The 23,029-nt window shown below is 37.4% G+C and overlaps 1 protein-coding gene across 1 annotated transcript; it reads right to left on the bottom strand.

Moving 5' to 3' along the window:
- Positions 1 to 423: 423 nt before the first annotated feature.
- Positions 424 to 17,192, bottom strand: RGS18 (regulator of G protein signaling 18). Its single transcript, XM_058178305.1, has 5 exons — positions 16,892 to 17,192; positions 11,563 to 11,661; positions 9,093 to 9,154; positions 4,374 to 4,540; positions 424 to 2,293 (listed from the first exon to the last, which is right to left on the bottom strand). Exons 1-5 carry the CDS (start codon positions 17,005 to 17,007, stop codon positions 2,036 to 2,038), a joined length of 702 nt encoding a protein of 233 aa, XP_058034288.1. The 5' UTR covers positions 17,008 to 17,192; the 3' UTR covers positions 424 to 2,035.
- Between the last annotated feature and the right edge of the window lie 5,837 nt (positions 17,193 to 23,029).

Below are 23,029 nucleotides of genomic sequence, written 5' to 3'. Positions count from 1 at the left end.
ATGTTTTAAAAGAACATTCCTTCCTTACTATCAATATCTCTAGATAGCTTTTTCAACAAACAGCTTAATCTGCAAACTTGAATAGCAGCTTTCCTTTACTCTCCATTCCTAAATCAACCCCCTCCCCTCTTTTCCTCTCAGTCTTTGAATTTTCATTTTATTTTCAAGTGTATTTACATAATTACATCCTCAAACTTAGGATCAAAAAGATAGCCACCCTCTCTTCATTCATTTATAAGGAATGAATAGAAAAATCACTGCAATACCATAATATAAAGCAAAGGGGTTAAAGTTCCCTGAACCAGATCTTTAAAACTGTAGCACAAGGAAAAGAAATAAACTTCATTCTAACCTCCACAACAGAATAAACTTGCTAACTTTCTTTTGATGGTGCAAACAAATGGTCCACATTTACTTTTCTGGGAATGTCACACTGTGCTTTATTTACAAATGTACAAACTGAACATACATATGGTACAGTTTTTAACAGAAAACTACAGTACAGTACCCTGCATAAGATTTTAAGGCACATTCTTACAGTTTCCAAACTCAACATTCCACATTTCTTTCTCTGCGTTTGTATACATTCTCTCAACACACATACAGTTATATGGATTATCTTTAGGGATATTTTTGGGAGGGGAACATGGCACATCCTAGGTTAGTTTATTCCTGTACTCCTAATCAGAGGTTTCTCAAAATGGCCTAATTCTAACAAAGAGTTGTCTAAGTACCCAGTTCCCATGGCAACCAATCACTTGCACTTTATGAAATTCTAGGTTGTAACCAGTTAGACCTTGACAGCAAGTTTGAACAGCTTTTAAGTATTCTTTTTGTCTGAATTATCGGTCCTCTCTTACAATTTTATACCTCTGTCAGAAAAGATTTCTGATTGTGGTTTCAGAGGAAAGGGAAACTATCACAATTCTGTGTCCTCTTTGTTTTTTAATTACACTATCTTAAGAAGATTTAATCAGGCACCAATTCCCCTATATTCTATAAGATTTATTGTTTTTGGTTGTGTGTGTATACCTTCAAGTCAGTATTGACTCCTGACAATTGCATGGATAGGTCCCTCCAGATTTCTTGGGAAGGTTTCCAGACATGGTTTATTGTTGCCTGCTTCCTAGAGCTGAGAGGCAGTTACTGGTCCCAAGTTACCCAACAGGCTTCATGCTTCAGCACGATTAGAACTTGTGGTCTTTCAGGTTCTGGCCTGATGCCTTTACTATTACATGAAACTGAAATTCTAAAGAGTTTATCCTAGGCATATGCACTTCTTGTTCCTCAATTTATTCAATATTTTTCTAGGTCACATTTAAAACCAAACTTCTGATGATGTGTTCATTCTTTCTAAATTATTGAATGTATCTGTTCACTCTTTCACATTAGGAAGCATAATGTTGAGCACAAATATTTTCACACTTTAACATGTCTCAAAATGTGATATATGGCTTCATAGAATATAAAGAAAGCAAACTGATAGCAAACTCTAATGCTTGGTGAATAATGCTATCTGATGTTATTACAAAAATCATACCCACACGGTAACAGGCAGGATTTCCCTGCTTTAATGTCACATATTGTATTTGGTTTTGTACACAATAAACATATTTCTATTTATGACTATGCATCTCCATAGCCATTATTGTTAAATGTGAATACCGTTTATTAGGGACTTGACCTTCACATATTATTAGGTCTATTAAACATGAATTGCAGAAATAAAGATGATCACTAGATGGCAGTGAAGAGATAGAAAACTAACTTTGTTCCTGTTTAATGGTCATCCAAATTTTTGCAGCTCAGAAAGGCCTAATTTTATAGAGAGTATCTGAGAGTAAAAAAAAAAATCTTGGTTATCCATGCAATAAATGAAACTGAAACCTTTGGATTTGATCATCGAGTAAACAAGATAAAAATAAAATGGAAACAATTCTGTGAGTTCTATGATAACTTCCCTCATCTAAACTATTTGAGGCAATAATGATGCCCCTTCATTGGCATGAAGTTGGGGTCAAAGGGAAATGAACTTTTACAGCCAGATAGCAAAATCTGGCTGGGCATCTTTGAAGTCATTGAAGGTAAAAGAACGTGATCTCCGTCGAAGAGCTGAACAGCCTAAAGGTCTGCCATGGAGTAAGTCTAAGTAAAGGTTAGACTTTAAGAAGCGCGGATAACTGTCTTGTTCCATCAGGGCATAAATTTTGTTCTGTGCAGCATCAAATGTGTTGCGCGTTGGATGAGCCATATTCTGATTTACAGAGACTTTGGTATTAAAATCAAGGTTGACCTAGAGAAAAAGAAGAAAACATTTGATAAAATGGATTTTTCCATATAAGGTATTGACTTCCTATCCTACACATTCTTACCCAAGTATTGTAAAGAAATCTGCTACATTCAAATTTTATGAGAAGCATGGTCAAGAAATGCGATGGGGATATTTTCAGTCTCATCCATGCTGAAGTTTCAGTAATGAGTCCTCAGGGAGTTATATGTCTCATAGACTTACGTCAATTGACTATCTATTTGAGAAACTGTAAACACCTGCCTGCAACACCTTGACAAGCTGGGTCTTTGCCTGGGATCACATGGCAGCTCTAACATACTATAGACAAGTGCAACATCTGCATTCTGTATACTCTGAGGCACTTTTTGGAAATCAAATTTAAAGTACTGAGCATCCATATGAGAAACATGTTCAACAAAATGAAGTGGGGCACAGTAGGTTTTCAGTGACAAGAAGTGTGTGCTCCAATTTCTTTAAGTTTTTTTTCTAAAAATAGAACAGAGCAAAATAAAGCATTAACAATGTTCCTCACTTATTTAGTAGGATTTAGAATGGATACCTTCCCAGTGGTACTAATGTTATATTATTTCAAAAGGAGGATAGGGTTAGTTTTAATCTTTGTCAACCTTCACAGGGACGGAGGGAAAAAAGTTTATTTCCATAATTTAGCTTGTTCAATTTATATGACCACCACTTGACTGGAATGTTCTAAACAATTGCACAAATCATACTTATCTCCTAGACATATTTGACATGCTATGCAACTGCTTTCCTTTCTTGAATACATGACACATGTTAGATATTTGATAGTTAAGTATAAATAACATCTAAGCCTAAACATGAAGTGAATCTGTATATTTATTTACCATTACATGTAATTAATATGCAATCCTTAACTCTTGCCTTTTGAACAAATCTGTAATCAATTTAAATCTGCTTAAAGCACTACAGTTATTATTCCGAACGCTGTGCTTAAACTGGTGATTTATTTTATTCATTTGTCTTATCTGAAATCTTGCCAATGTGTTAGTAATAACTTGTATATACTAATAATTGCACCAGTAATTATTGCTTCAGAAGACTGAGGAAGAATAATTCTTATACAATACAAGTAGCAATAAAAATAGGCAGATAAAGTTCTCAGAAAGTGAGTATTTTCATTTTTTATTCCTGTTTCACTTCTGGAATACTCTTGTAGCAAAGGTAAAGGTAAAAGTTCCCCTCACACATATGTGCTAGTTGTTCCCGACTCTAGGGGGTGGTGCTAATCTCCATTTCAAAGCCGAAGAACCAGCAATGTCTGAAGACGTCTCCGTGGTCATGTGGCCAGCATGACTAAATGCCAAAGGCACACAGAATGCTGTTACCTTCCCATCAAAGATAGTCTCTATTTTTCTACTTGCATTTTTTACGTGCTTTTGAACTGCTAGGTTGGCAGAAGCTGGGACAAGTAATGGGAGTTCGTCCCGTTGTGTGGCACTAGGGATTTAAACCACTGAACTGCTGACCTTTCGATCAACAAGCTCAGGGTCTTAGCCGCTGAGCCACCACATCCTCTTGTGGTAGCATGTGCTAAATAATCTTAACCTTTTTCAAAGATGGATTCATTCCAAATGACATTAGACAGTACAAAACAAAATGCTATTGCACATTTTCTCAGAAGTAAGTTTCACTGTGTGCAGTGATTTTTGTTAGGAGCAAGGGCTGAGATTTGAGGTAGGGTGGAGGGCAGAAAAGTCAAGAGCAGGGGTGAAATTCAGCAGATTCTGACAGGTTCTGGAGAACCGGTAGCGGAAATTTTGAGTAGTTTGGAGAACCGGCAAATACCACCTCTGGCTGGCCCAGAGTGCCAGAGTGCTGGAGTGGGGTGGAAATGGAGATCCTTCCCTTGCCACACCCACCAAGCCACACCCACCAAGCCACACCACACCCACCAAGCCACACACAATCAGCAGTAAAAAAAATTGAATTTCACCACTGGTCAAGAGGACATGTCATGAACATTACCTTGACATCCTCTTGCAGACAGAATCTTTAAGGATTTAAAAGACCAATTGTGTTAAGAGAACTATTTTCACTGTACCTCTTTTGGTGATTCTCTTTCAATGAATGTCTCATAAATTGTCTTTGCTTTAAGTGGAAGTTGGGAGGCATCTTTGCTTTTCTTATATTCTTCACATGCCATCCAAAACTCAATGTTCTCTTCACTAAACTCACTTCTCAAAAACTTGATGAATGCATCTAAACCAGCTACAAAATAAACAACATGTAATCAAAGGAACAGCAAATAAAACAGGATGACATTTTCTCACTACTGTTTTCAGATGTTTTTGAGTTAACTCTCTCCCTAAATTACACTTTTTGTGTTTTTTTTAAAGTCAGTCCTGGAACAATAACTGTGATTTGTATGGTAAAGGATAAGCAAAAATAATGTCCCAGACTTTCACTGTGTGGAGGTTCATTTTGAATACAGTAAATAAGAAAAGCTTTCGGAAGAATCGGAGCTTAATTTGAGAAATGTACAGGCAGTATGTGTTTTTTTTTTAATTTTATTTATTTGTCACAACAGTATATATAAGCATAAGCATGAAATAACTATATGACATATAAGCATATATATAAGCATAAGTATGTAATAACTATACAAAATTGGATACAATCAAGGGAACATTAGGAGAGGAACGGTAGGCACGTTGGTGCTCTTATGCACTCCCCTTACAGACCTCTTAGGAATGGGGTGAGGTCAATAGTAGATAGTTTTTGGTTAAAGCTTTGGGGATTTTGGGAAGAGACCACAGAGTCTGGTAGAGCATTCCAAGCATTAACAACTCTGTTACTGAAGTCATATTTTCTGCAATCAAGATTGAAGCGGTTCACATTAAGCTTAAATCTATTGTCTGCTTGTGTATTGTTGTGATTGAAGCTGAAATAGTCTTAGTCAGAGAGGGAGGAGGCTGGGGAGGAACATGGGCCAGTCTTGGAGTCTGAGAAAGGCCCAGATAAGGGCTCTGTGTCGGAGGCAGAAATGGAGCCAGGGCCATTTGGGAGTTATGTGTGGACTCCGGAGCCTCCAGAGTCAGACATCAGAGAGGCAGAGGAACAGGGGGAGCTTCTTCCTAGTGTGTGCATGCCCAGAGCTGCCAGAAGGCAAGAACAGTTAAAACAAAAGGGACTATTTGGGAGTAAGGCTTAATTGGTCCCTCCCATAAGACATAAAGGAAGAGCAAAGGCACGTGGGCCTTTGCAGGAAGCAACATTGTGGATGGTGTCGGTTTGTACTTTGAAGCTCCATTTTTGACTCTGTGTTTCCGTGTGACCTTGCCAAGATAATTGCCAATTAGGTCCTTGGCAGCGTGTCAAAGAAGGTAAAGGTGAGTGTTTACCAGTCTTATCCGAAGAACTGAGGCAGACTTCTGTTGGACTATTTATAAAATCTTGGTGATTTAGCACGTGCTGTGAATGAAAGGAATTCACAGCCATTAAAATTAAAAAAAGGGGTTTTAGAACTAATTGTGCGCTTTTTATTACATCAGGAAGCTTAGGTCAGGACAGTATCCAGATTAAAAACATCTGACTTAAGGACTAACCCTAGATGTGAATGGACTGCCTGTTAATAAATATGGCAGATGGCATTCTCCTTCTTCAGGCTGACAAATTGCTGAAACTGCATTTTTCATATATAGCCTGTTTTCAGTAATTTTCAGGAGTTCCTGACAGCCTTGTGCAGTTTCAGCACTTCATCAGCTTGAGGAAGGACAACTCTGTCCGCCAGTTTTAGTAATAGGTAGTCTGTTTGTAAGTATGAATTTCCATTTAAATCTAAGTTCAGGTTAAAGACAGAGGTAGGAAAGAGAACTCCTTCTTAACTTGAGGATTACCTGTAATAGATATGCCATATTCTTTCCAATGTACCTCTTGTTTGGTCTAATAATGGGCAGATTAGACTGTTTAGATCAATGTTAATTTCAACAGGATTCATTTATATATTAAGAATAGAATAGAATAGAATAGAATAGAATAGAATAGAATAGAATAGAATAGAATAGAATTTATTGGCCAAGTGTGATTGGACACACAAGGAATTTGTCTTGGTACATATGCTCTCAGTGTACACAAAAGAAAAGGTACCTTCATCAAGGTACAACATTATATATAAAGAGATATAGATATAGATATAGATGCATATTCATTTGTAATTTCAAAAATATTCAGCTTGACACCCAGCTCATATTTATTTCAAAAACAACCAGCTCTCATATGTGTGTGTGTGTGTGTGTGTGTGTGTGTGTAGTTTATTGCAACACAGGCATTTGATATGCACCATTAATGCTATTCAGTTTAGAATTGCACCATAATCCACAAATGTATTACCATCTTCATATTGACTATATATTTGATTGTATCTTTAGATATTGGCTCTAGATAATATTTTGACTACAGGATTTGGTTCCACTTATATTAGTGGATGAGAACCATTTTGGTTAAGTGATTAAGGCATCAGGCTAGAAACTGGGAGATTATGAGTTCTAGTCCCACCTTAGGCACGAAGCCAGCTGGGTAACCTTGGGCCGGTCATTCTCTCTCAGCCCTAGGAAGGAGGCAATGGCAAACCACTTCTGAGTAACCTTGCCAAGATAACTGCAGGGACTTGTCCAGGCAGTCTCTGAGAAGCAGAAACAACTGAATGGAAGAAAATATATATATAGAAATACTATTTGCAATACTTCATAGACCTCTAGCTGATCTATCCCAAGAAGAATCTTAGTAAATCTGCAAAAATATATAGATATTGGCAACAAAATAAAAGAACTGCAAGATGCAAAGAGCTGCTGTATTGGATCAGACTAAAGTCTGAAACCATAAATAAAATATGTTCTGATTTCAGTCAAATTTTATCCTTACATTTATTTTATTGCTTCTTATCACCAGTTATCAAGCACTTTCATTTTTATTACAATTTTTTTATCATAAACTTTACTTTAGTATAGCACAGTATGCTTAAGTATGTTTTATCATTCTTAATCCAATACACATCTATTTTTATATATCTACAGTAATGCAATCCTATATTTTATAGAAAATCTTAATATAAATTACAGACATGATGCAATATCTTAGAATGAATAAATGATTTAGAATACAGAATATTGTGCCTACAAAACCTGTATAAAAAGTGCACAAACGCATGTTAAGGGTTCACATTTTCAGTGCCATGGAAAGAAAACTTATGGGAACCTAAACAATTAGCTTTTGTTCAAAGACAGCAATAACACAAAACTTGGACACCTTTCTGGTGGTTTCTATTGGCTTGTTCAGTAAAAAGAAATAGTACTTTCCTCTCCTCTAATCCAATGTATGGATAATGTATAGATCCTACCAGTTCAAATATATGCACATTACAATGGGCATGAGTCGAGTGTTAATTCAAAAGTTGCTTGTACGCTGATTATTTCATTTGCAGTCCTATTTTTTAAAGGCAGGTCTCACCAGGTTGCTCAAAGCTCTGTCTGAGGCCCAGCAAGGCAGCCTTTAGGTAATGCATATTGAACTATGGGCCAGCAAAAGATGAGTAGACATGGTGATCAGTGATGAAATCCAGCTGGATCTATCTGGCTTGTGTGAACCGGTAGTGCCAACAGTGGGAGGCTCTGCCTATCCACCAGACATGATTATGTCCTGTTTTTGACCCTCTGCGCATGCACAGAAGGCTCTGCGCATATGCAGAAGAGGTGCGCACGCCCATCTTCCCACATGTGCTCCTGCATGCTTCTGTTCCTGAACCGGTAGTGAAGGTAAGTGAATTTCACTGCTGATGGTAATGTATAATATTATAAAGGTATTAAATAAGCACTGCAGGTATATTTAGAAACTATAGTTTAATGTACAATTACTGAGAATAATTGAAAGCTGCAGCATGTCTTTGCTTGGAAGTTTTGGAATTTTCAAGTGGAAATGGGAAAGGAAGATGATTGGTCTGTTGACTAATGATGTCACAATCAACAGCCATTTTCATTGAGTGAATTTTTTCCTTTATTGAACTTCAAAATTGTATGACTTTTTGTTTCCTTTTCAATGGTTTTAATTTTGGATTAAATTTTTTTTAATTTTGGATTAAAAAAATAAAATAATTTTGTTTGTAATATTGACATCCTAAATGGGGGGCTGTGGTAGCTCAGGCTGTTAGAAGCCTGTTATTAGAACACAGCAGCCTGCAATTACTGCAGGTTCAAGCCCGACCCAAGGTTGACTCAGCCTTCCATCCTTTATAAGGTAGGTAAAATGAGGACCCAGATTGTTGGGGGGGCAATAAGTTGACTTTGTAAATATACAAATAGAATGAGACTATTGCCTTATACACTGTAAGCCGCCCTGAGTCTTCGGAGAAGGGCGGGATATAAATGTAAATAAATAAATAAATAAATAAATCATAATTGATACTGATGGAATACAGTAGCTAGAAGTTCACATCCAAGTTAATAGTCACAAGTTCCATCATATAATTGTTCATTGTGCATTACATTACATATTTAATATTAGTCCTTAAGGATTAATAAAATATCCACTTCTTCCTTGAATAATTTTCTCCACTACTGAAGCTTTTATGGTAGTGATCAAAATTCAGGGCCATTTTTCATAGCAATCTGGCAGTCAAACTTAATAGACTTCTTCACTTTACACATGGTTAATCCTTTATTGCAGAAGAAGAATAATGAAAAGATATTTTGCATGAAACAATTGAGCCTTGCTGTAAGATGTAGAACTGTAATGAAGCATAATGCTAGTTGAAAACATCAATACCAACCTTTGTGAGAAATCAGCTGGTCAAAGGATTCAGCCCATTTCTTTACAGTTTCAGGGGACTCACTGCACAAGACAAAAAAAGAGGCATCACCTGTTGTGTGCATACTTGCAGATTTTCCTAACGTATTTTATCTCCGGTTGATTTCAGTCTGTCATGTTTCTCATGGTATTGAATAAGTATTTCTTAGAGGGGGAGGAAAATGCTTCAAAAAGCTTCTGATCTGATTTCGCTGATGTTTTTCCTATTAAATTATGAAAAGAATCAACGTATTGAAAGGAAGCGCTGTCTTCAGAGTCATTTATTATACACCCTTAATCTTTTTAAATAAGTAAATGCATGTTTGACACCTTTAGTCTTCTAAAATAAATAAATAACCGAAAGAGACAGTTTTGTTTGTGGTGGGTCAATGATCTTTGAAATGGTTTTGTGCATAAAAGTTTGGGAAGGAAAGAGAATTGTTCACACTGAGATGTGGTTTCGAACACTGCCAAAGACACTTTGACCACAGGCTATTTTTAACATTACACAGGAAGCTTTATGGTATTCAGAAAGAAGGATGCAATAGCAATGGTGCCAGGACATAAGCACACCATTTGTTTGCAGCAATATAATGACTTTTTCACCAAATGCCGTGCTATTTTGGAAGGACTTATATTTAATTTAAGAGATGAGAGTTGCTTTTCTTTTATTTATTTATTTTTAAAAGCCAACTATGTCAAATTGCCCATAGTGGTCACTGGTCTTTGACATTGTAGCTCACCGAAAGGCACATTCAAAAGTCTCAACCATTTTTCTGCTAAAAAGTTTGGGAAGTGACCTTTTCAAGTATGTGCTGGGCTGCTTTCAACAAGCCATTGAGAAAGTTGGATTCAAGATAGATCATTATATGCTGCGCAGCCGTGGAGAAGTGTGCAAAACAAATCAATTTAGAGGGAAATTAATTTGCACAGGGAAACAAATAATGAGGAGATAAAGACAATAGCAGGCAAGGTTGATAACCTAGCTGAGACAGAGCAGATTATCATTTGCAACCTTCTCCGCTGACTTCTGACAAGCAAAGTGAGTGAGGAGCTGGATTTGCTTCCCTACTCCATGAATTGCAGTGATTCACTTAACAACCATAGCGAAAAAACTCATAAAATCAGGTAAGATTCCCTTAACAACTGCTTTACTTAGTAATGAAAATTCTGATCCCAATTGTGGTTATAAAGTGGAGGACTATGTCTTTTTAAACAAAATTCAGAAGTCTTCACAAATATTTATCCATTATATAGATGGGGACACTTAGGTGGAGACCAGTCTTCAGAATGTCAGTGAACCTATACCTAAAAACATACATATACAAAAAGCAGGCTTTGTAATGATATATACACTGAGAAAAAGAATATGTGACAATTGAAAAACATTCATATATTAAGACAATGTTTCTTTCAACTACCAGAACTCCCCAGCTGGTATACTGGGTGGAAAATGCTATGAGTTGAAGTATTAAAGTATTTAATTGATATTAAAATTGATATTAAAATTGACACGTAACGTTTACCATTTTTACAACGTGCACATAAAAAAAAGAAAGAAACAGGACACAAGATATCACAAAATCAAACTAAATAACAAAGCAAAAAGGATTGTGGGAAGATACGGTTCCTGCAAAAAATAGTCTTTAAAAAAAAAACTTGTAAGAAGTCTATTAAGAATTTCAAAAATTCTGTGAGATCTCATAAACTTCATACATGCATGCATCTGTGTTTGAAGGATCATCACTAAACTGCACAATGGTGCAAAGGAACTGAAAGATGTTCCTAATCTCTATCAAAACATGGTGATGAAGTATCGTATTAGTACAATGCTGACACCTCTCCTCCACTTCCCCTCAAATGTTTCAGTTTTTTATGGGTTCTTTTGCCTTTTTTTGCTTGCAAGTTCCTTTAGCATTTGGGGGTGGAGTTTTTGAACATCTTCCACTGTAGTAAAGTGATACTAAAAGTTGTTGAACATACTTCACCTATGCCAACTTGTTCTGGTGGAGTTATGCCATCTCCATGTCAGGAAGTGCCTTGTGATTTAAATTTGGAGATTTAGCTTTAAAAAACAAACAAACCTCCCTTGATGATCATCTTATTAAATTAAGCAGAAGCAAAATCTATATCTTACTCATGAAACTTTTTAATGAAACTTTCTCAATAGACTAACAAAGCAAAACAAAACACTATTTCCTGTTAAAACTGAAGGAGAGAAGCAGAACTCTACTTCTTATGATTTAGGGTAGTATAATGGCTTTCAAATTCTGGGAGTTGAAGTCCACACATCTTAAAATTACTAAGGGTGAGAAAACACTGATTGACAATGATGGCAAAATGAAAACAACCTGTAAGATAGGCATGCAATAGATGTTCTGAATTAAATATGGCCCCTTCTTTATGGCAGTCTTTTTAATTATATATTTATTTAGTTCCAAAACAAGTCTCACCTGGATGCTTTTGCTAGTTGTTCAAATTTGCCAAAATTCATATTTGGGTGCAATTCAGACTTATGCAAGAGGCTTAGCCGGTTCCTTTTTTCAAGAGATCTACAAGAAAATGAAAGTAAGATTTTCAAACATTTCTCTTTTACCAGCTCAGAGTGCTCTATAAAGCTCATTGCTTCCCTTTCACATATGATTCCATAAATGTTGATGTTATTCTCCCCTTTTTCAGGAGAGAATAATAGATTTCTCACGTACACCTCTGAATATTTTTACATACAGAATCATCTGCAAAGGGTAAATGAACAATCCTTTCATGTTGATAGTCTTTCACATTTACTTTGGTGACAAGATCAGTAGGGACTTGAGAGGGGGAAAGGAATCAGCTTAATCTTCGTGAAGCCAGGCTGAGATCATGAGTTTCTGATACTGCGCTGTTTAAAATCAGATAACAAAAGAGGAAATGCTGTAGCTGAAATGATTAAAATGAAACACATTTCATGATGCATTCAATGAAATTTGAATGTATTAGCTAGTATATTGCTGCCACAGAAAGCACGGCTTTCTTTGATAATATCGAATGATGCAAAGGGGGTGATGATGTGGTATAATAATGGCTTTCCTTTCCTCTGTTCTGATTCCTTGGTTGCCATATCATAGGATTTGTACAAGTAGATGCTATCACCTCAAGAGACAAGAACAAAATGGAGGTGGAACTTTCAGCCAAACTACCCATCCATTAAAATGAGCATTAGGACATTATTTATATTTTTTTTATGCTTTCTTGTCAGCATTAACTCCTGTTGACTGTCTGAACAAGCCCCTGAAGTTTTCTTGACAAGGTTTTTCAAAAGTGGTTTGTGATTGTCTGCTTTGTAGAGAAGGTGATTGGCCCACAGTCATCTAGCTGGCTTCATACTTAAGGAGGGACTAGAACTCATAGTCTCCCAGTTTTTATCCTGAGTTTAACCTTAGCTCTCTTGTACTGTATTACTTGTATTGTATTTTAATTACCATAATGAATACAGAAAAAGAAGGTTAATGTATGCATAGGTGAATACATCTCTTTTAATGGATACAACAATTGGCATCTGAGTGGCATTCTTGACCTACAAAAAGGAAAGTACAAAAAGCTAAACCTCAGTTACATTTAATCTGATGACATTTAATCTAATTTTCAAGCATTTCAGAATATCATCCTTCTTTTTCATTATAAATAGTGTAGCCAAAGCTTTGAGAGTTGAATACAGGTTGTGTATTCAACTGGTACAACCTGGTTCTCCCCAAATATAACCATGCAGCTTGAGAATTTGAGGCATTGTATCCAAAGCTTCTAGATGGCACCAATTCTTGTTTATTTATTTAACAAGTTTATATGTCCGCCTTTCTAAGCAATGGAACAATGAACAGTGGATAAAAATACAACATACATTCAAATCCAATTTATCAAGGTCTTTGTAAAAAAATTTTTGCCCACAAAGCACATGTACAATGCTGGGTCCCACTAATAATCTAGCTCCAAATACTGGGTGGAGGGGAATCAAGTTTTCATGGCTTCCTTGAAGGCTGGCAGGACCAGACTATCTCTGGGGGATGGTGTGAGGAGGGGGAGAAACTGTTCTATAACATGGATTATAGAGAGGGCCTTGATGGAAATATTCAGAAGCTGTTACAAACAGACAGAGGTATTTATTGAGTTTTAGGAAGAGACTCAAGCTGGCTCTTCCCAGAATCGGTAAGGTATAAGAGAGAGGAAAATCACAATCTGTCGATACAGCAGTAGTGGGTTGCTACTGGTTCTCGCCAGATCAGGTGAACTGGTAGCGGCAGCGGGAAGCTCTGTCTACCCACCTGGATATCGCTACACATGCACAGAAGTTTCTGCGCATGCACAGAAGTGGCACATGTGCGTGCAAGCACGCCCAAGCCCACGAGCGAACTGGTAGTGATGGGATTTGAATCCCACTACTGCCATAGAGTATATCTCAATGAAGCTTAGTTCTAGTCTAGGACCTATGGTGGCACAGTGGTTAGTATACAGTATAGCAGTCCAACTCTGCCCAAAGTTTAGAGTTCGATCATGACCACTCAAGGTTGAGTCAGCCTTCCATTCTTCCAAGGTCGGTAAAATGAGGACCCAGATTGTTGGGGTCAATATACTAGCACTGTAAAGAACTCAGAGAGTGATATAAAGCACTATGGAATGGTATATAAGTCTAAGTGCTATTGCTATTGCTATTGCTATTTTGTGGAGTTTGTTTCCTGATGTGGACAACCTCAAAGGGCTGAAAGTAAGGCAGGCACCATGGTAGAGAAGGCACTCTTTGTAGGTTCCACCAGGGACATTAGTCACCCAGGAGACCCAGAACATGCCAACCTGACAATCTGGATAGACCACCAAAGATAGGCAAACTTGTAAGTGTTTAGGAAAAAAATTAGCTTTATGTACATAATACCTAACATGACACTTTACAAACTAATTTTTAAAAAATAATCTAAGAACTTGAAAATTTTTAAGTATCCAATCAATATTCATTATTTACACATTACATCACAGTCTAGCATAGCAATGTAACTAAGGTTTTTTTTGTGTGTGTGCTTTCAAGTATTATTGCTAAACATCACAAGGCTGATGTTTGTCTACTACTTTGCATGCATGGGTTCTTTGTATTTATTCAAATCATCATACATATAAACAAGAAACCACTTCCTCACTTTCCAGTATTAAAGATATGAGCGTTGCTGTTTACATAACCAAAATGCACCAGCTATCAGTTGTGCCCAGTACGGAAATGTTAGCAGGCTTGCAGGAAATCCAAAATTTGCAAAAGTGCAAATACTTAAAGGGGAAAAAGATGACTAAAAGAGAATCAGTATGATGACATCATGAGGACTGAATATGTGCCCCATGCATGGAATAATGAAAATTACTGGAATCCTGAACACAGAATATTTGCATTGCAATTATGTTGCAGTTTTCATTTGCCACTCTATGCTGACATTCTTAACCAGGATGATCCCATGTTGGCATACCCTTTTAATGTGAGTAGGCACACACAAGCAAACCTTAGTAAAACTCCAAGGCACTACAGTAAATGACCCTTTATTTTCCTTTTTGACTGGATCATACAATTCAGTCACGAGGTGTAGTTCTTGGTTGCAAATTTGAGAAATGTTGTGCTACCAGTTCTCATAGTGTGAGAACCAGTGGATCCCACCCAGTTTGCAAGAAAGGTAAAGGGTATCACCATACAATAAAATAGACTGGCATGTAAGGAAACATAATCACGTATTGGGTTTAGGTACTTGGGGGGGGGGGAAACAATGCTCAATTGCCATGCAGGATTTCAGAGCAGCACTTAAAGAAAATCAAACAGTATTGAAGAATCATTAAATTAAATTAACTAAATTAAATTATTTGTTAATTGTGTTTCAAAGAACTGGCCCTTCAGAATTTTTTCTTAATTTCAACTTATCTACAGGCCTATTGTTGTATGTATGTATGTATTGTGTGTGTGCATGTGTGTGCGTGTGTGTGTGTATATATATATATACACACTCTCTCTCTCTCTCTCTCGTTTCATATTTACTTATCTTTATACTATATACAATATTTACATGTCTACTGCACTCTCTAAAATATACATTTTATCCATTTATTCTCTTTTCCAATAACAGAAAGCTGTAATAGCGTAATTGTGATTTTTAAAGATTAAAAACGTTGAATAAAAATTATAAAAAACAAACAAAGAACTGGCCCTTCAATAGACAGAAATAATGTGTTTTCCCCCTTACACATTTTCTCAGTATTGTTGGCAGTCATAAAGGAGACGAGTTCTGAGACAGGATTCCTTAGCAAATACGCATGACTGAAGTTGAACTTAATCAAGACAGGGAATGTTGTTTTCTGCTTAAAGGATACATTGATTTGAGTTGATAACCACTTATTTTGACTCTTAGCAATGTTAACATCCATATTTATTTTGGGAAAGGAGACGTTTTTGAAATCTGCCCTCTTTTGACTGTAGGTGTGTGGGCAGGTACTATACCGTTTCCTCTAAAATAAGACATTCTCTGATAATAAGCCCAATTGGGTTTTTGAATGCATGTGCTAAAATAAGCCCCCCATCCCCCCAAAAATAAATAAAAATAAAATAAAGCCTTCCTCAAAATAAGCCCTTGAAAATATTTAAATGCATGTGCAGCCGGTCTCCACCATTTCCTCTGGTTAGGGTTAGGGCTAGGGAGACAGAGCTGGAAATCAGGCAAGATGGCAAGAGGAGCCCCATCTTGCTCCACACACCCCTAAATAATAAGACATCTCTGAAAATAAGGCCAAGCACTTATTTTGGAGTTCAAAAAATATAAGACAGGGTCTTATTTTTGGGAAAACATGGTACTTAGTCATGATTAGTCCTGATACCAGATCTTACAATAGCTTTGTAGATAGCTCTTTAGTTCTGATTATGAATTAGCTAAACATGTTTCATTTTCACTTCAAAAGGAGGAACACATATCTCCATATACTGAATTCTCATCTCAGTGATTGGAAACGTTTAAATAAATGAAACTGTGTTGTTTTATTTTGCTTTTCATCAGAGAGGTATACTGGCCTCTTTATAGAACAACTTCTGAGACAACTAACTGAATTGCTTGGGTTTCCTTGAAAAAAAAAACATGGTTCTTTTTTTCCTTCATATTTTTATTTAAACATTTTCTACTCTGCCAGAGTCACATTGTTGGAGTAGGGAGGCTATACAAATATTCTAAATAAATAAATAACATTCGGATTTTAACTGACCCTTTCAGAAGTATGCTTTTTCTGTGGATTGGCAACCCCCCCCCAAAAAAACCCTCCTAAAATAATATATATTTGCAACGGTTTTCACTTCATGCTATGCATTTGACCAAATGTGCACCTGTTTCTGCATTTGTCAGTGTTTGTTACTTGCAATAAAAAAATAGTAATTTTTGTATGACTGCAGACTCCTCACTACATCTTGATTTTATTTTTATTTTTTTGGAGGGGAGTGGGTAAGGATTGAATAAAGGTTGTTTTGAAACAAGAACATGCTCTTATCTTCCCTGTAGCTGCAAAAGGCTCAATGGAATTCATTCCCCCCCTCACCGTTTCTTCTCCATTCTTTGAACTGTAGGTCTGTGCTTGCCTCTTAGACTTCTGGCCTTCTCTCTTCTTTTCGGAGCTCTATCCTCATGCTATTTCTGCCCTGAGTAGCGGAATGCAATCTGGACTCAGGTATTTTGTTGTTTTTCACACTGAGCAAGAAAGTCAAAAAATAATGAACGTTCAAAACCAAACCCCTCAGCCTCTTACCTGTTTCCTGTGTCTGGCTTTGCCCCTTCTCTATTCAAGGATTTCATGATTTTACAGAGAGTTTTCACTCTTGATGCAGAGTTGAGCTGAGAGGATAAAACCAGCGGGTTCTCCATTTTGCGTGTAAGCACTCTGTCAGATTAGATCTCCCTCTGATCTTTTTTCAGTTGTACTTTAATAAATCCTCAAGGACTGGATTGTTCTTTGTTATGTTGCACTTACTCTGAATCTTGATTATTTGGCATTGGGCTATTCAGTTTGTGGGATGTTCCCCCACTACAGTCCTAGTTGCTGTGATAAGCACACGTGACCTTTTAGAGAAGTTCTTTTTTTTTTCCACCCAGAAGTCATTTCTTCAAAAGAGAGATTAGAAATAGGCTTATGTTTTGCAAGTCGGAAAGATAAACATAGGCCTTCCCTCAACTTGTGGTTGTAACTTGTGGTTAGCAGATATGAATGCGATATTTGGTCAAACAAGACGGCCTTTAGCACTCTACACTGAGAACTAAACAAAATCAGCCACACAGAGCAGCAAGAAGGAAAATTGATATGATTTCCTCTTATTACAGTTTTTTAAACAGAACTTAAAATAGCTTAAAGGGCTACAAGTAGTTGTTCAGTCAGACACTGATGAAGAAACATATTAACTTCAGCTGTGCTGTTTTGAGTACTTTTAAAAACTATTTTATTTATTTCATGGACATCCAGATCTACTCCTAAGAGGTCAAGATTCTGTGAATGGGCTAATATTGTCTTCATCATATGAGAACTCTGTGAAGGAGTTTAGATTGAGTGGCAAAACACAACTGACCCTTGGATTTTTGATTGACTGTCAATTTTTGATTGACAGTCTTTCGCCCACCAATTTTCAAATTGAAATCTGGCTTGTACGTATATTTCCTTCAAGCACATATTGTACCCACGTAATATGAACCACAGCTACCATTCTTTATCCTGTCCCAGCAACAGTATCCCAACAACAAAGCTCTACAAGATGTCACCAGAATTTGAGTCACAAAATTCATTGTGAATTTCTACAGTTACTTTAGTTGGAACATTTATTTTATTTATTTTATTTTATTTTATTTTTATTTATTTTATTTGCATTTATATCCCGCCCTTCTCCGAAGACTCAGGGCAGCTTACACTATGTTAGCAATAGTCTTCATCCTATTTGTATATTTATATACAAAGTCAACTTATTGCCCCCAACAATCTGGGTCCTCATTTTACCTACCTTATAAAGGATGGAAGGCTGAGTCAACCTTGGGCCTGGTGGGACTAGAACCTGCAGTAATTGCAGGTAGCTGTGTTAATAACAGACTGTCTTACCAGTCTGAGCCACAGAGGCCCTGAACATGAAACTGCAGTTTGAAACCCAGCTTTGAAATGTTTGTATGTAAGAAACTGCATTTCGTGTTTAATCTCAGAATACTGTTTCGCATCCTGTGATTTCCACCTAGCCACAGAAACATTCAGTAAAAATGAACACATTTTACAGACATGGATATCTCACCACTCTAATTTAACATTTCGCATTCTAATTTTTCTCACATGGTTCTTTTATTAATTAATATATTTTCACAGAAGATATGTATATTCCTCAGCACTATGAAACAGAGCTTTTAATGGTCTGGTGTGACAGCATCTGCTTTTTATGTCTAAACAATTTGAGGACTGTCTATTTTATTAATCAATTATGATAGTTTGTATTTCAATGGTTGTTTATGAATAAAAGTATTTGTAAAACAATAATAACCACTGCTACTTGTCTTGTTTTAAAATGAAATATAAGCAAATCTGCATTCTACTCAGGTCAGAAATAGTACGCAGGATAAACCTTTGAAAAGAAGAGAGAAAGTCAGATGTCTAAGAGGCAAGCAAGGACCTACAGTTCAAAGAAGGTCCATAATACTTTTGCAGATTTTACTCAGAATTCTATTTTGTTTCACAATAAGCTGTAGAGTTTTTTGTTTGTTTTAATTAAAACACTTCTTCTAAAACATGTTAATATATATATGTAATTTTGTACTTTCAAAATAAATATTAAATATCTGTCTTTTCCAAGTTATGTTATTTAAATGTGCATTTAAGTCATTGAAATAGACCAAGCAACCTTTAGATTACCTGTTGGGTGGATTGTGAAAGTTGGAGTAGGCCTGTAATATGATGGCAACTTTAGTTAAATTCATATCATTAGTATGCAGCGCAAATGTGCACTATTTCCCCAAAGACCTATGAAGTTCCTTTCATTATAAGCTAAATATACAAGTGAAGTGAAGGATAAGAGGAGAGACTAATGAGGTTGAAGGAGACAAAGAAAAACCAAGCCCATATCAGAAATAAAAATGTTTAACTCCAGGAAGACAGAAAATCATCTCAGGGAGGAAGAAATAAAGAAAGTAGCAAAGAAAACTCTCAAGATGAAGCAAAAGTGAAAAGAAAGGAGTAAGGGGGAAAGTGTAAATAACAAATGCAATTAGTTCACTTAGTATTAATGTTACTGAAGAAGGCACATACACCACTTTACTTTCTATTGCAGGCAAGCCCAGGGCCAATTCTACAGAAGAGTGAAGCAATTGCCTTAACCATCAGATACTGGAGACCACAAGCCATTCCATCCAAGCCTCTGAATAACAGAATAACAGAGTTGGAAGGGACCTTGGAGGTCCCCTGGACAAGCAGGAGATCCTATACCATTCCAGACAAATAGCTGTCCAGACTTTTCTTAAAAGCCTCCAGTGATGGAACACCCACAACTTCTGGAGGCAAACCATTCCACTGGTTAATTGTTCTCATTGTTAAGAAATGTCTCCTTATTTCTAGATTGTGTCTGTCCTTGATTAGTTTCCATCTATTGTTTCTTGTCTTGCCTTCTGGTGCTTTGGAAAATAGAAAGTATGCTCTAACTGGGAGCAGAAAGCCTCACAGCTAGCCTTGAACTCAAGTAGCAAGATTAAAACACTAGCGCAACGGACATCGGTGCATAAGGCACAGGAAGGCGTCATCGTATTCCTTGCTTCTGATAGCACAATCAGATAGCGGACTGGCCTAATTTTTGCACGCAAAAAGTATAGACTTGTACAGGTTGACATTGTTTACATCCCCATTTTATATGTTTGCAAATGTTTTATTTCCTTCTCATTCATTTTCTTTAAGAAAGCAATATTGATTAATTGGATTTTTAAAAAGGTAAGATCCATATATTTGTCTACATCCTCTTAGATCATTTGGAGACTAAGACGCTTTAAAAGAGGACCTTAATAAAAGCAATACTTAGGATGGCTGAGTGAAATCATTGTCTTGTATGCAAAACACTAAATAAATTCAGGCAGTCTGCTTCGTTATTTTGCTTCTTGTCTATTTGTTGGAAAATGTGGATTAGACAGATTTTGTTTGTTTGTTTAAAATGCTGCACTCCAGGAGGACCATGCTATCATTTACACTCTATGCAAATATTTTCATTATTTTCATACCTGAAATATAATGTTTAAAATTCATTGTCACGAGCATTTTCTCATACACATTAATATACCGTAGTGATACCTGCACTAAAATCATATCAGAACCAGGCTTGGTCAGAGATGGGAATGATATGATCTTATGCTATTGAGTGCCTCCCTCCCTATCACAGGAAGTCCTACACCAGGCAGACCAGCTGCTCAAAGTCCCTCTGTGTCAATGCTGCCCTGAATCCAGTCACAGGTGGGCGTATTCTGGCCCCTACGTGTGAGAGCGGTTTGCAGCTTCCTTCCCATGGGAAAAAGGAATTTTTGGGCAGCAAAGATTCTTTTTTGTATTCAGGAAAGTCTTTGCACAGAGTCAAGGTGTTAGAAACTCTGTTTAATTCTATATATTAGATTAGATTAGATTTATTTGATTTCTATACCGCCCTTCTCCCGAAGGACTCAGGACGGTTTACAGCCAACATAAAAACAATTTTATCAATATTATCAATAAAATTAAAAACAATTTTAAAAATCTGATTCAATTTGGATAACCACATTAAAATTAGTAATAAAACAATAATAAAACTCCAATTAAAAATCATATTACATTAGGCCAGACCTGCGCGGTGAAACAAAAAGGTCTTGAGCTCGTGTCAGAAGGTCCGGAGGTCGGGGAGTAAGTGTAACCTCAGAGGCAGCTCATTCCAGAGGGTAGGTGCCCCCACAGAGAAGGCTCTCCCCCTGGGGGTCGCCAGCCGACATTGTTTGGCTGACGGCACCCTGAGGAGGCCCTCTCTATGGGAGCGCACAGGTCGATGGGAGGCTATCGGTGGCAGCAGGTGGTCCCGTAAATAGCTCAATCCTATGCCATGGAGCGATTTAAAGGTGGTAACCAACACCTTGAATTGCACCCGGAAAACCACCGGCAACCAGTGCAGCTTGCGCAGGAGAGGTGCTATATGGGAGCTTCAAGTAGCTCCCTCTATTACCCACGCAGCCGCATTCTGGACCAGTTGGTCTGCTACCAAATGGTAGCAGAGGATTATTCTATAGCCATATACAGATTGGTAGCAGAGGATGATTACGTAGCCATACAGATCAAATAAGATATGCAGTGTACAGTCACCATGGGCTTTGTTCAGTGGTGAACAACTACCTGTTCTATAAGCATGGCTGGGTGTGGTGTGGCTTGGTGGGCGTGGCAGGGGAAGGATATTGCAAAATCTCCATTCCCACCTCACTCTGGGGCCAGCCAGAAGTGGTATTTGCCAGTTCTCCGAACTACTCAAAATTTCCGCTACCAGTTCTCTGAACTACTCAAAAACTACTCAAAATTTCCGCTACCGGTTCTCTGGAAATTTTGAGCAGTTCAGAGAACCAGTAGCGGAAATTTTGAATGGTTTGAAGAACTGGCAAATACCACCTCTGGCTGGTCCCAGAGTGGGGTGGGAATGGAGATTTTGCAATATCCTTCCCCTAGAGTGGGGCGGGAATGGAGATTTTGCAGTATCCTTCCCCTGCCACGCCCACCAAGCCACACTACGTCCACCAAGCCACAACCACAGAACCGGTAGTAAGAAAATTTGGATTTCACCACTGCATCAAGCGCTGTGACAAGCATTTCGTAACTTTCTGGTAAACCACTAAATGATAGTGCTGCAACATGAAAATCTTTTATTTCTTCTCCTATATCTCTCAGACAGTCAACCATTTCCTAGGTGTTTCTGGGAGCTGAAATAGCTCTATTAGGAAAAGCTCAGAAAAGCTTTTCTGGCTATTTTCAGAAGCCCTAGTTTCGATTTCGAGAGTTGAAGTCCACAAGTCTTAAAGTTGCCAAGGTTGGAGACCCCTGTTCCAGTGGTAGGGTTTCCTGCTTAAGCAGGGGTTTGGTTTCTTTCAACCCTTTTATTCTATGTTTTATGTTCTAAGATATCACATCACCTTTGTTGGATTTTTTGTTTGTTTGTTTGTTTGTTAAATGTCAGATATGGTAGGACTCATATAAGCCCTGGAAGAGTCCCCCTGCAAACAGTGAGTTGGCCTGTAAGAGTTTAGGTGTAGTGATGGGGGCTCATATGATTTATATATACATAATCGAAACTAGAGCTTCTGAAAATAGCTAGAAAAGCTTTTCTGAGCTTTTCCTAATAGAGCTATTTCAGCTCCCAGAATTCCCAGGCAATATGAAAAGAATGGATAGAGCTGAAATCCAGGAGACTGTTAGGATAGGGAAGATTAAGTTAGAGAATCACCATCTGCCAGGGTCAATGTATGACAACAGTAACATTAATGTCCCAGTAGGATGAATGATCTGACTTAGTTGAAACCAACTTCCTATGTTTTTAAATGATGGTTCCAGGTTATGTGGGCTCCTAAACAAGGTATTGTCAATGGAGTAGGCACATCTCTTTGCTACTGATGCCACTGCCTGCTTCTTGAGCAGGCTGCTTTTGTCTGTTTGCACCCTTTTTTTTTTTTTTTTTTGTTTACATTTATACCCCGCCCTTCTCCGAAGACTCAGGGCGGCTTTACAATGTATAGGGCGATAGTCTCATTCTATTTGTATATATTTACAAAGTCAACTTATTGCCCCCCCAACAATCTGGGTCCTCATTTTACCTACCTTATAAAGGATGGAAGGCTGAGTCAACCTTGGGCCGGGCTCGAACCTGCAGTAATTGCAGGCTTT

Source organism: Ahaetulla prasina, chromosome 3 (assembly GCF_028640845.1).
Source record: "Ahaetulla prasina isolate Xishuangbanna chromosome 3, ASM2864084v1, whole genome shotgun sequence".
NCBI classification, from domain to species: domain Eukaryota; kingdom Metazoa; phylum Chordata; class Lepidosauria; order Squamata; family Colubridae; genus Ahaetulla; species Ahaetulla prasina.
The sequence above is the reverse complement of the archived record's forward strand: the minus strand, read 5'-3'. Positions and strand labels throughout refer to the sequence as shown.